The 13226-nt window shown below is 44.8% G+C and overlaps 1 protein-coding gene across 1 annotated transcript in view; it reads right to left on the reverse strand.

The window, feature by feature from the left end:
- LOC124594216 (collagenase-like) overlaps positions 1 to 13226 on the reverse strand; it is a 63383-nt gene that overhangs the window by 15675 nt on the left and 34482 nt on the right. Inside the window, exon 6 of the mRNA XM_047132575.1 lies at positions 3686 to 3795. Coding sequence (XP_046988531.1) covers positions 3686 to 3795 — 110 coding nt within the window. The remainder of the gene's footprint in view (positions 1 to 3685; positions 3796 to 13226) is intronic.

A 13226-nucleotide genomic window follows, 5' to 3' on the forward strand; every position in this document is an offset into this window, starting at 1 on the left:
GATATCTTGTTACGTCAGATTGCTTAGAAGAGTACGGTGCAGCAAATCAGAGGAAATTTTGAAAATGGGCAATGCGGTATTAAATTATCGAGCTAGATAAAATTCTAAAGCACGCTAAGCATGTTTTTCGTTCCATTATATTGACTAACGGTTCATTCGCATAAGTTTCGGCATCACGAACCTCTTGACCCTGACTTAATTTGATCTTAAACTATAGTTCAAACGACAAGTGGAAACATGATTTTGACCATGACGAATTAGTTTCCTTTCTATTTTGCGTTTACTTTTTATTGGCCGGTTCAGTTGTCAAGCAGATGGTCTGCTAAGACTGCTTGGCTACTGAATTTCCCGGTAATCATTATTCATGAGATGGCACTCTCAAGTTAGATGCAGCGCTACGAGAACAGTTAATCTCTACATATGCCTGCACGTCTATACTCTGCAAGGCACTTTATGGTGTGTGTTGGAGGGTATCGCGTGTACGATTGTCACTTCCCCTTCTTTCCTCTTCCAGTTACGATTGGTGTATTGGAAGAACGACTATTGGTATGTCTCCATGTGAATTCGAATATAATTTCATCTTCATGGTCTTTTCGCGAGATAAGGTAGGCTTGCTTAGCTTTTTTAGGAAGGCATGCGTTCACAATTTTAACAGTACCTCCCGTGATGCACAATATGTCCACTACAGCAGTGCCACTGCAATTGGATGAACATCTCCTTGAAGCTTCAACCTCACTAAACTAACCTGTGACGAAACGCCTTCTTTTCTTTTTCTTGGATCTATTCCTACCTGTTAAAGGTCACAGACTGATAAGCAATGGTAAGTATTGGTTGAACGAGGGTTCTGTAAGCTATCTCCTTCGTAGTTGGCATACAGGTCCTGACGATGTGCTGCTTTCTGTCTCTCGAATGACTACTAGTCTTCCATTTTGAATTACTCCGTACTCATATTCCTGGACATTTAATGTGACAGTTTTCAATGATTCTTGGGGACTCGTGTTATCACACAGTAACGGGTGTTTCCTCCTATCCCAGGGTCAATTGCACCAGGTGTCCACCCTCTCTGTACTACTTAGATGGTTCAGTACCACAGTAGCTTTTAATTTGCTTAAAATTTTCTTTACATGTCATCTTTATGACTTTTAGACTGGAAGGTGAACATTCGAATCTAGTTAGCTCCTAAAGAAATGATATAATCATGGCTAATTGGAGATAATTTATAGAAATTCTCCTTTTTTACGACGGTTATTTCATTTATCTATTTATTTAACCTTATGAGATTAGGGCCATCAGGCTCTCACTTCGTCCGCAGCTCGTGGCCTAGTGACTAGCGTTGCTACCTCTCGATCACGTGGTGCCGGGTTCGATTCCCGGCTGGGCTAGGGATTTTTTTCTTCCCGGGGACTGGATGTTTGTGTTGTCCTCATCTTTTATCATCGTTTCATCATCATCATCATCATTGTCATCATCATCATCATTTGTGACTGTGGCTAGATTAGACTGTGTAAAAAAATTGGACTAGAAATTGAGACTTTGTACGGGCGCTGATGAGCGTGCAGTTCAGTGCCCCACAGCCCAAACGTGGTCATCACAGGCTCTCTCTTACATCAGACAAGAGTTTCACATCCTAGTTACCAGTGAAACAACTATTTTAATATGACAGATACAATGGGGTGACAAAAGTCATGGGATAGCGATGTGCACATGTACAGATGGCGATAATATCTCATACACAGGGAGTAAAAGGGCAGTGCATTGGCGGAACAGTCATTTGTACTCAGGTGGTCTATGTGATAACGTTTCCGCCGAGATTATGGCCGAACGACTGGAATAACAGACCTTGAACCCGTAATGGCAGCTTTAGGTAGACACATGGGACATTCCATTTCGGAAATCGTTATGGAATTCGATATTCCGAAATCCACATTGTCAAGCGTGTGCCGAGGACATCAAATTTCAGGCATTACCTCTCACCACGGGCAACACAGTGGCCTATGGCCTTCACTTAACAATGGAGAGCACCGGCGTTTGCGTAGAGTAGAAATGTGGCGATAATGGGCTATGGCAGCAGGCGACCGACCATTGCTGACACCACAACATCGCGTGCAATGCCTTTCCTGGGCTCATTAGCATATCAATTTGTCCTCAACGATTGAAAAACAGGGGCCTAGTCAGATGAGTCCATATGTCAGTTGGTAAGAGCTGATGGTAGGTTGGTTTCAAGTGTGTCACAGACCCTACGAAGCCATGGACCCATGGACCCTAGCTGTCAACAAGGCGCTACCCAAGCTGAACCGGTCATTGACCGGATACGGTTATGTTCAGCTACTTCCAGACGATTTGTAGACATTCATCGAATTCATGTTCCTAAACAACTCTCGAATTTTTATGGATGACAATACGCAATGTCATTGAGCCACAGTTGTTCGCGATTGGTTTTGAAGAACATTTTTGACAGTTCGAGCGAATGTTTTGGCCTCTCAGATCGCCCAACATGCATCCTATTGAACTTTCATGGGACACAATAAACAGGACAATTTGTCCACAAAATCCTGCCCACGCAACAATTTCGGAATTATGGACAGCTATAGACGTAGCATGTTCAGTATTTCTACAGTGGATTTCCAACGACTTGTTGAGTTCATACCATGGTGAGTTGCTACACTACGCCGCCAAAAGGAGGTCTGACGCTATATTGGGAGATACCCTATGACTTTTGTCACCTCGATGTACTATTAAATTGAGCGTCACTAGAGACAATGTGAATAAGTCATACTGACTATGAACTAATAATTTTAATAATGGCTGCATTTCTGCTCCTGCTGCTACCACTAATAACGATAATAGTAATAATAATGACAATGACAGTGGCAATAATAAGAATAATGATAGTGGCAGATACGAAAATAATTTATAGGTGTACAAAATAGATGTTTGCTGATCCAGCGAGTTATGGGGAAAGGAAATTTAAGGAGACCGCCGCAGCTAAAATAATTGGAAATGCTGAATATCTGGTTGGGAAGAAGGATGTATGGGGGTAAGAAGTACGTACAAAGGCCAATGGTAGTCATTATTGTTGCTTCACTAGATGTGTCATTAACTGTCTTCTGGAACTGGGAATGTTATTCATTTGTATAATACAATGCAGGAGGTTTTTCCAGGGTCAGGTTTGTGCTCCTGGGAAGGTCTTCGAGAATGTGACTAAACGATGGAGTAACTCAGAAAGGATTTTGCTCTGATGGGAACGGGTTTTCTGCCATGTTGTTCAGACATGTGAGTTAAGGTCGAGGAGTTTTATGAGAGACAGTTTACGTCGATAAAACATTAAAGAAGACAGAGGCTATGAAAATATCTGCACGCAACCAGGAAGCTGTACATTTGATGGTGAAATATGATCAGAGAGTCGAACACCAAAGATATAACGAACACCGCAAATGTTCGCTGTTATTGAGAGCAAAAGCTCAGTAACAAATATTTAAAAGCTTATACTTTGAAGGCCATGGAGATTGCTGAAGAAATTCGTAGCCTATCCAACGAAAGTTTAGAAATCTGTTGCTGTGAGTATTGTCACAGATTTGCCAAAATCTCCATTGGTTACAAGTTGTCTTCCTCGTCGCTAACTCTAACATTAGCAGCCACTGCACACAGAACTCTAGGGTACACAAGCTGACGCCTCTGAACTCACCGAACAGATGGCTTCGTTATATCGGCCCACTCCGCAGTAGGACCAGGCGGGACTGCAGATCGTCACGGGCTGGAAGTACGCATACCACAGCGCTCCCGGCCCAGAACCACCTGCCGATGGAAACGGCATCCTTGGTAAATAATTTTTGGAATTTAATTCAGCAATAAAATGTTGTTACCTACTTGTCGAAAATGAAAACAGAACATTCGTAAGTCTCTGTAGCACGTGAATTAAGTTTTATTATTCTATTTCACAGGCTGTATTCTGAATTCTGACAGGCTCATATAGCTATGGGAACTTACAGTATCTTATGTAGTTTTACGCTGCTATCACGCAGACAGCATTGCATAGAGACTACCATATAGCTGTTGGATGTCATCTCGTGAGACAGGGATCTATGTTGCTTCGACTTGTTTCCGCGTAAGTTGTCAATCGATGTTGGCAGCACGTATGCTGCACGGGACAGTCGCAGCAGATTGGCCCACAGACGCCCAGCAGGGAGATGTGAGGGGACCGCGACGGTCATGGGCGCTTAAGTGTGTCTTGAAGGACGCGTCGGGTAATGCGGGAAGTGCATTCGTGGACACTGTGTTGTTGGAAGAACACTTTTTTTTCCGACGTAACAGGGATCTCATCAGAATGGAGTGGACGTTATTCTCAATGGGATAGTGAACAGAGTTGCCCTTTTTTGCCGCTGCCTGACACACTCCGTTGTTTTCACGCCCCATTCGACTTCATTCACGCAAATGACGCTAGGTATTGTTAAGGCAGACCCTGCTCTAAAAGCTAAACACTGGATGTGCCGTGAAGCGGCGTGAAAAAAACGTGGTGAGAGGCACCCTTTGATCGGAGTACAGTAAACGGTTCCTGATTGTACTCTCTGACTTCCAGAGAGAAAAACTGGTTCTAATCGGGGCTGCAATAGATGAAGGATTAACAGTGTCCCTCATGTCATGCGGCAGATGAGATGTGAATCCATATGCTCCTGTCGTTTATAAATGCCGGCCGGGGTGGCCGAGCGGTCCTAGGCGCTTCAGTCTGGAACTGCGTGACCGCTACGGTCGCAGGTTCGAATCCTGCCTCGGGTATGGATGCGTGTGATGTCCTTAGGTTAGTTAGGTTTAAGTAGTTCTAAGTTCTAGGGGACTGATGACCTCAGTAGTTAAGTCCCATAGTGCTAAGAGCCATTTTTTTCGTTTATAAATAATACGATAAGCTTGTGCATCTTTCTTGAGCATCAATATTATCTTTGACACAAGTTTTCAACCTCTCTTTGAGAGAATGAAAAAATATGCGATGCGCTAGGCTGTCAGTAACAGTACCACAATACGGCAACTCTGGTATACAGTGATTTTCTCTGATAGAGCTCACTGACTACTCCTGGCTTGCCTAACGATGTTTACTAGCCTAGACACGAAAGTGACGATTTTACACGATTGAAACCGTTCATGTCAATATATGATTGGGACCATAAATAAATAAACTTTTAAATTGTACATTACGGGAAAGGACAGACCACTCTTAGGCGAGTCGGATATTGTTGTTACGACAGTAGCGCTTACATAACGAAGCTACAACACGGTGATGCTAATCATTGACTTTTGTTACCTTCTATCTATGTTTTATGACAATGTATTTTAACGTCACGTCTTTATAAATGTGTATTTTTCATTTGAACTAGGTTTTGCCCGGATTCATCAGGTGGTTAGTTTCTTGTGAACCATACTTCTAACACAGACTTTCTGTTCTGATCTTTGTGCTTGTTAGTATCCGTGGTTGTCATCCCGTAATATACCGCCGAAAATGGTAGCCCAACAAAATAACAAATTGGAAATTAGACAGCTGAAAAGTGTTTGATTTGACATTCTGCACTGAACAGCCGAGGTCACGCAACCATTTCTGAAAAGATGGACATACAGAGACTTAATAACTGGTTGAGTAAGACGGTACTGTGGTAGCAGGAAGGCAAGAGCACACCACTTCCAATGAGGTTCTGGTTAGCGACGTGAAATGATAGTCCTAGTTAACTGCCTGGCTTTCGCACATCTCAGTTACTGATACAGTCGTATCATACTGACACTAAAATGGTTTCAGTTTTGAGTGTTGATTTCTTTTTGCCTAAAACTATATCTTAACAAATAAAAGAGAAACTCCATGAAGCCAGAATGCTGGATGTGTGGACCAGAAGTGACGCTGAACTTATTTTTAGGAATTAGAACTTCGTATCCCGCAGAGATATAATTCCAGATCAACGTTGGCATTACTCCTTCGACAACACCACGTAAAATGCGTCCTTGTGAAAGGTAAACTAATCTTCTGTCTGCAACGAATCACATTCCACATGACGTTAATGTCTGATAAAAATACGTCATAAACTGCCACAACTATTTCTTTTGGTCAAGTTCTGCACCTAGTACTCTCAAATTAATGCGAAATAATGAATGTGGACACTTTTCAATGACTAATGTTGGGACGACAAAATAGTCATATTTGTGGTTATTAAAATTACAGGAAAGGGGACAATGAAGCAGTCTGAGGACATAGCATACATCCTTCTGACAGTTCCAGATTTCCACTGGGTGAACTACATCCTTAACTCTTGAGGCACTGTGCAAAAGTTTGGAACTTAAGTCGGCACACTGGCACATAACCAGGCGTTCCAGAGCTGTACATCATCAAGCTTATCAGTCAAATAATAGTGATGTAAATTTCGTCCACTACCGGTATTCGAACCGATTGACATTTAGAAGAGCATCAAGGTATGTTAAAGACACCCTTTACGGTGGCAGGTTTCTAGTTTACAGAGAGCTATGCGAGACCTAGCGCTCACAGTCAGAGCACTACTCTTCCTATAAATTGACGTGTTAAACAACGAATGTATCAAGAAGGAAAGAGTATTTGGAAACCGTTTTCCTCTCCCATTTAATCGTAGTACTATTAATTTGTGAGAAAAAACTGTTTAGTCTTCCGGAGAATGTTAACGTTAGCGACAGAAGTGGGCTCTTATAGAAACATCACGTTTGTAGGTGCAGCGGATGTTTGAAAGCTACTATCAGATTAAAATCATGTGCTGCGCCAAGACTAAAACTCGGACCATTGCCTTTAGTCCAAGTGATGTGGCGCATTGGTTAAGGCACTGGACTCAATTTAAGAATGAGCAGGCGCAGAATTTGCAGAGGGCGGGAATTTCGATAGAGGACGCTCCTGTGACGGCTGTCAATGCGCATGTGTTTGTGGACCAATTTTTACTAGAAAGCCGTCGCTGGGAACTTGCAGTCTCCATGTCAGTCAGGTTGGAGCACTGACAGTGTTTACCGGAGAGTATGTGCGCGTTGTTCGTTACGGTCATGAGTGTTGCTCAGCGTTGTGTAGTCGTAGTATCTGAGTCGATGTTGATTTGTAGTTTGCCTTCTACGGGAACGTCGTTATTTCGTACGCGTCTCGTTGTACCGTGTCTATATAGGCGACAGGCATTCGTGCCTATAGCCAGCCAGCGCCCTGACCACGTCAGTCGGGCCGGGGCTAAGCATGAACAGGGCGAAGGACAGGAATCCGCGGCTAGGCAACTCTTCTGTGGCTCCTTCGCTTGGCAATGTGACACCGGTCGCTCGACAGCTGTCCCGGGCAAGCTGGCGGCTGCTCTGATACTGACACCACCCAACGTGCTAAGGACTGAGCGCATTGTGCCTCCCGCCACAAAACACCGATAACCACTAACAGTGATACAGATTCACGTGCACCCTGTACACAGCGTCGCGTAAGGCACCGATCTTCCTCTTAGTTCTCTGATGATATCCATGGCTGCCTGGTGATAGACCTCCCACCTAGTGACAGTCAAGCCATGTCGCCCCCAGCATTAATACAACCGACTGCCATGCGGACGCCCCATCCGGTGCTGTTTCGTCTACACCATCTCGTCGGCCCAACGGGCCTCCTGAGGATTCGGACCCTGTCAGACCCCCGCCCTGATCGACAATCCAAACGGTCTTCCGCTCGCGCCCGTCACAGTGGCCATGCTTCGGATTCTGATACCTCTGCACCTGGCCTAGCAGCAACTGTTGCTGCCACGGACTAGGACGTGTGTCCCCCTCCTGGCCCAACTTCTCAGAATCCACCGCCGCCACCACCTAAGAAGACCTCTCCTTTCGTTGTTTACAACACCATGAACTACATTTAACTGAACACTGAACTGCAACACCTTATTGCGGGCCATGTCAAGTACCTGCTTGACACCATGGAGGATTATCTCCAAGTCCTCAACTTTGTGGAGTCCAGGGCTGTGAACTACTACACTCATCAGGCTTACAGCAACAGAAGAATAAAAATCGTCATCAAATACCTTCCTTACGAAGTTACAGAAACAGCCATGAATTACTCGGTCTGCAGTTCCTGGACCCCTTGGTCCACCAGTACAACAAGGGGGACCCTGAGACCCAGAAATTAATACCATGTTGTCTCCCTTATCAGGTGAGAGGACGTCGAACACATTTACCAAATCAGGTATCTCCTGTGCACCAAAGTGCGTATTGAATCATATGAAGGCTGTAACGGCCCCTCCATCTGCCGTAGGTGTCAATGTGTGCGCCACACCGGCGTTTAATGTTCACTGCCTTTTAGGTGTGTCAAGTGTGCTAGCTCGCATCCATCAGAGGACTACAAACTCCTGGCTTCAGAAAAACTAATGTGTGCCCACTGTTTGGGCACCTCTCATGATTCCCACCATCTGGCTTTCTGGAAGGGTTGTCCTACATACCAGAAGGTTATGAAGTCTTCCCGCCATCACGAGACTGCACCCATTTCCCCGTCTTATGGGGTAAATCCGATGACCATCCCACCACTGATGCTCAGGCACCTGACGCATCTGCGACACAGGAGCCCCTCCGGTTCCATCCTCTACGACCACATTCGCTGCTGCAGCTCAGTCTCCTCCTGCTCACTCGTCTTCTGTGACGCATACCGACGCCCACCACGCCGACAGACTGCCTGCGGGTTTCTCCCGCCCACCTGCTGAAATGCCATAACGCTCCATTGTGGCGCCTTCTCCACCAGCAACCACGCCCACCCCTTCCCATCGCATGGTCAAGCAGCCCAGCCGAGATGTTCTTCCAGTGGTGGAGACAGATGCTTCATTCTGGGATGACATGCGAGAGATCCTCCAGGTCATCTCTTTGTTCACATGGCCACACATCAGGGCTGTCATTCGTGAAACAGCTCAAAAGATCTGTTGGTCAGAGGATGGGCTCACTACGGTTATTACCCTTGTTGAAGGGTTCAGTCATATTTGTTATAATGGTGAATCGCCCACCACACAACCATCAGCCCCCTTCAGATCTCGTTGTCTTTTTCTTTAATGCCAATGGCCTTAAAGATATGAACAATGAACTGAACACATTCCTCTACGACCACCATGTGGACATTTTACTTGCCTCAGGAACCCATCTGAAACCCACCAACGATTTTCGTCTCCACATCATAGTTTTCTATCGCACTGACCTACTCCATCGCTGACGTAGGGGCAAGGTAGTGTTTCGGCGTAAGTCACTCCTCCATAATCACGAGGTCCTCCAACCACTCTAATAAATAGAGGCTACGGCAGTCACAGTTTCTACCTACCTTGGTGCTATAGTTTTTGCTGTGGCGTATTTGAGCCCTAAACTACCACTTCTTGGAGCTGATCTCCATATCTTGACATCTTTTGACAAACTCATTGTTGGGGCAGATCTCAAAGCCAAGCATCCAGCTTGGCATTCTCGCATTGCTAATCCCAAAGGCAGATTCCTCCTTGACCGAGAAGATCCTCTGGCGCTGTTGGTCTATGACCCCACACTCTCACCCATATACCAATCTGCTCTGACTGCCAGCTGGACATTCCGGATGTGGCCATTTTCAAGAACACTGCGGTGCAGTTTTCGTTGGAAAGACTCTGAGAACTGGCCTCTGATCATGCTCTTGCACCTTACCAACATCGCTCTGTCTTTAGACTTCTATTCACCAGCAGGGAACTGAACCTCGACACCAAGCCCTGGCTGTACTGGATGGTTGTTCACCTTTCCCTAAGCTATGGCTCGACTGTGTGGGCTACGATTAGTGCCTCCCGGATGCACACCCTCCAGCTCCTTCAGAATAAGGTGCTTCAGTGGAGCCCGCATGTCCCTCTCCATACGAGGGTGGTTACCCTACACGAGGAAACGGACATGACCACTCTCAAGATGTCCATGCAAGAGAAGGCAAGGCGCCTCCATGCAAAGTAGAAGTCCTACGTGACATGGTCGCTGGCTTACAAAACATTGGCACAATGCCTCCACGGCACTGGCACCTACACCCTGTTTCTCTGACCGTACTTGAGGACTCCGATTCTGACCATGGCTAATGATAGCACTGTTATGGCCACTAATGAAGCGTTAGTGTTGACTTGACCTCTCGATGGATATCGACCATCGTCAACCACCACTGTTGATACATAATGTAGCTGATAGTTAATATTTGCCTGCGATCTGAGCTTCCACTGTCAGAGGGTAGTATAAGACTTCAAGTCCCACCGCCACACCTTCAATGTGCACTGCAGTGATATCTTTGGACTGACATCATTGTCGATTGGAACAGTTTTACTATCCACCAAGAAGGTAAGACCGTGAGCCACCAGTGAAGCTGTATTTCAGTCTCCCACAGAAAAAAAGAAAACAAAAAGAATTGCAGTCTCCAGTGGGGGACAGTCACCTAAAGATGGCTGTCCGGTTGCCAGTCGAAATATTGTGGCAAGAAGTCAACATGATCCGGGTGCAATCCCGAAACCTCAGAGTATATTCCCTATGCCAGAAAAACTTCAAGAATCACAGGACACTATTATCTCAATAAGTGTAGGAAAACAACACTCACAGTGTTTGTCTCCTTGTCTTTTACATAACCATTTATGAATATAATTTCCAGTTAACTAACAGGCTAAAATAATTTGTCCTGGACCTATAGCACGGGCTGATATGGAAATGCCGTCCACTAACTTCCCAATACGAAATCTACAATGTAATAGAACTACTAACTTATTTCTTTTTCGTCCTTACATTCAGCCAAAGCTTTGATCTAGATTATCCTATCCTACGCCAATACTGATTAGAGATCTTCACCAAAACATATTTCTATAGCTCCCTCCAAGTACTTGTATCTCTACATCTACATCCGTACTCCGCAAGCCACCTGATGGTGTGTGGCGGATGGTACCTTGAGTACCGCTATCGGTTCTCCCTTCTATTCCAGTCTCGTATTGTTCGTGGAAAGGAAGATTGTCGGGCTATAATCTCTCTGATTTTATCCTCACGGTCTCTTCGCGAGATATACGTAGGAGGGAGCAATATACTGTTTGACTCCTAGGTGAAGGTATGTTCTCGAAACTTCAACAAAAGCCCGTACCGAGCTACTGAGCCTCTCTCTTGCAAAGTCTTCCACTGGAGTTTATCTATCATCTCCGTAACGCTTTCGCTATTACTAAATGATCCTGTAACGAAGCGCGCTGCTCTCCGTTGGATCTTCTCTATCTTTTCTATCAACCCGATCTGGTATGGATGCCACACCGGTGAGCAGTATTCAAGCAGCGGGCGAACAAGTGTACTGTAACCTACTTCCTTTGTTTTCGGACTGCATTTCCTTAGGATTCTTCCAACGAATCTCAGTCTGGCGTCTGCTTTACCGACGACTAATTTTATATGGTCATTCCATTTTAAATCACTCCTAATGCCTACTCCCAGATAATTTATGGAATTAACTGCTTCCAGTTGCTGACTTGCTGTGTTGTAGCTAAATAATGAAGGATCTTTCTTTCTATGTATTCGCAGCACATTACACTTGTCTACATTGACATTCAGTTGCCATTCCCTGCACCATGCGTCAATTCGTTGCAGATCCTCCTGCATTTCAGTACGCTTTTCCATTGTTACAACCTCTCGATATACTACAGCATCATCCGCAAAAAGCCTCAGTAAACTTCCGATGTTATCCACAAGGTCATTTATATATATTGTGAATAGCAACAGTGCTACGACACTCCCCTGCGGCACACCTGAAATCAATCTTACTCCGAAAGACTTCTCTCCATTGAGAGACAAAGCTTTGATCTAGATTAACCTATCCTACGCCAATACTGACTAGAGGTCTAAAAATCCCATAATCTGGACTCAGCAACCTTTCAACTGCTAACCATGTGGAACTGCTGTGTCTATAGCTACAGATCCCAGAAAAAATACATTTACGTACCCTCAGTTTTCTCGTCAACGCACATCAGTACTCGCCTTCCCAGGCAATGAAATTCACCCTCACTTTTATCTTCTTTCTGTCAGAGCAAACACACTTTTGCCTGTTCTTTCCAACATCACGGTCCCAGCTATGGACCAATTTCTGTCTAAGTTACATCTCTCTCAATTACAATGTTTTTCTGCCGCTAATCCTGCTATTCAAGTTAATCATCTGATCTACTCTTCCTTCCACACTACAAAATCGCAGAACGGTTTTGCCGCCATCGCAACACATCTCCTCCAGGTACATCAAGATTGTTGTAGAAGTCTAAATATGTTTGTTAATAGCATCGCAGTATATACTAACTTTTAACTCCTTTAAAATTAATTATTTAACTTATTTAGTATTTAGTATTCAAATTATTTATGTCTTTTAGCTCATTCGGCTGAGGAACGGCAAATTATACCACTACCTGCCACATTCCCCTTTGGGAGTGAAGGCATGAAATTACAATATGGAAGAGTAATTATTGCACAATGGCATACACTCAGATCCAGTATCTCTCTGTTGTTTGTATAGTAAATGCGTTGACCACCTCTGAAGTGTCGTGATTAGTGCATATGCGTGCTAGGATCATCCGGCCAGGGTGGCCGAGCGGTTCTAGGCGCTACAGTGTGGAACCGCGCGACCGCTACGGACGCAGGTTCGAATCCTGCCTAGGGCGTGGATGTGTGTGATGTCCTTAGGTTAGTTAGGTTTAAGTAGTTCTAAGTTCTAGGCGACTGATGGCCTTAGAAGTTAAGTCCCATAGTGCTAAGAGCCATTTGAACCATTTTGCTAGGATCAATACCTGGTGACCAGGTGGGCTTTTATGAAGTGGGAAGGTCTGAAACGGAGTCCACTCAGCCCCTTGAGGAGAAATGAGCACGTGCTAGAATGTTTAAGTAAGGACAATGATACGCAAGCTATCGAAGTGGTCAGAAACATCACTACGCAGGAAATCATGCCACAGTCACAAGCAACTTGTTTTTACGCGTTCAACTACTGCGTGCCACTGTCAACCCACTAGGCTCATCCGGACGTTGGAAGATGAGTGATTCTGATACGAGACTGACACGTGTGTGTCACATATGATGAACTCTGGTGAATTTGACTATGCAACAGATATGCCTCTCACTGTTGCTAGAAACAATATGCTATACCAGATATGTAATTCACCAACTGTCGTTTAACGTTGTTTACTGCTCTTGTTAGACATTGAGCTCCGCCTCTGTAAAAGTTCGATGCGAACAGAGAAGATGGAGTGACAACAGAACTG

Source organism: Schistocerca americana, chromosome 2, assembly GCF_021461395.2.
Source record: "Schistocerca americana isolate TAMUIC-IGC-003095 chromosome 2, iqSchAmer2.1, whole genome shotgun sequence".
Lineage (NCBI taxonomy): Eukaryota > Metazoa > Arthropoda > Insecta > Orthoptera > Acrididae > Schistocerca > Schistocerca americana.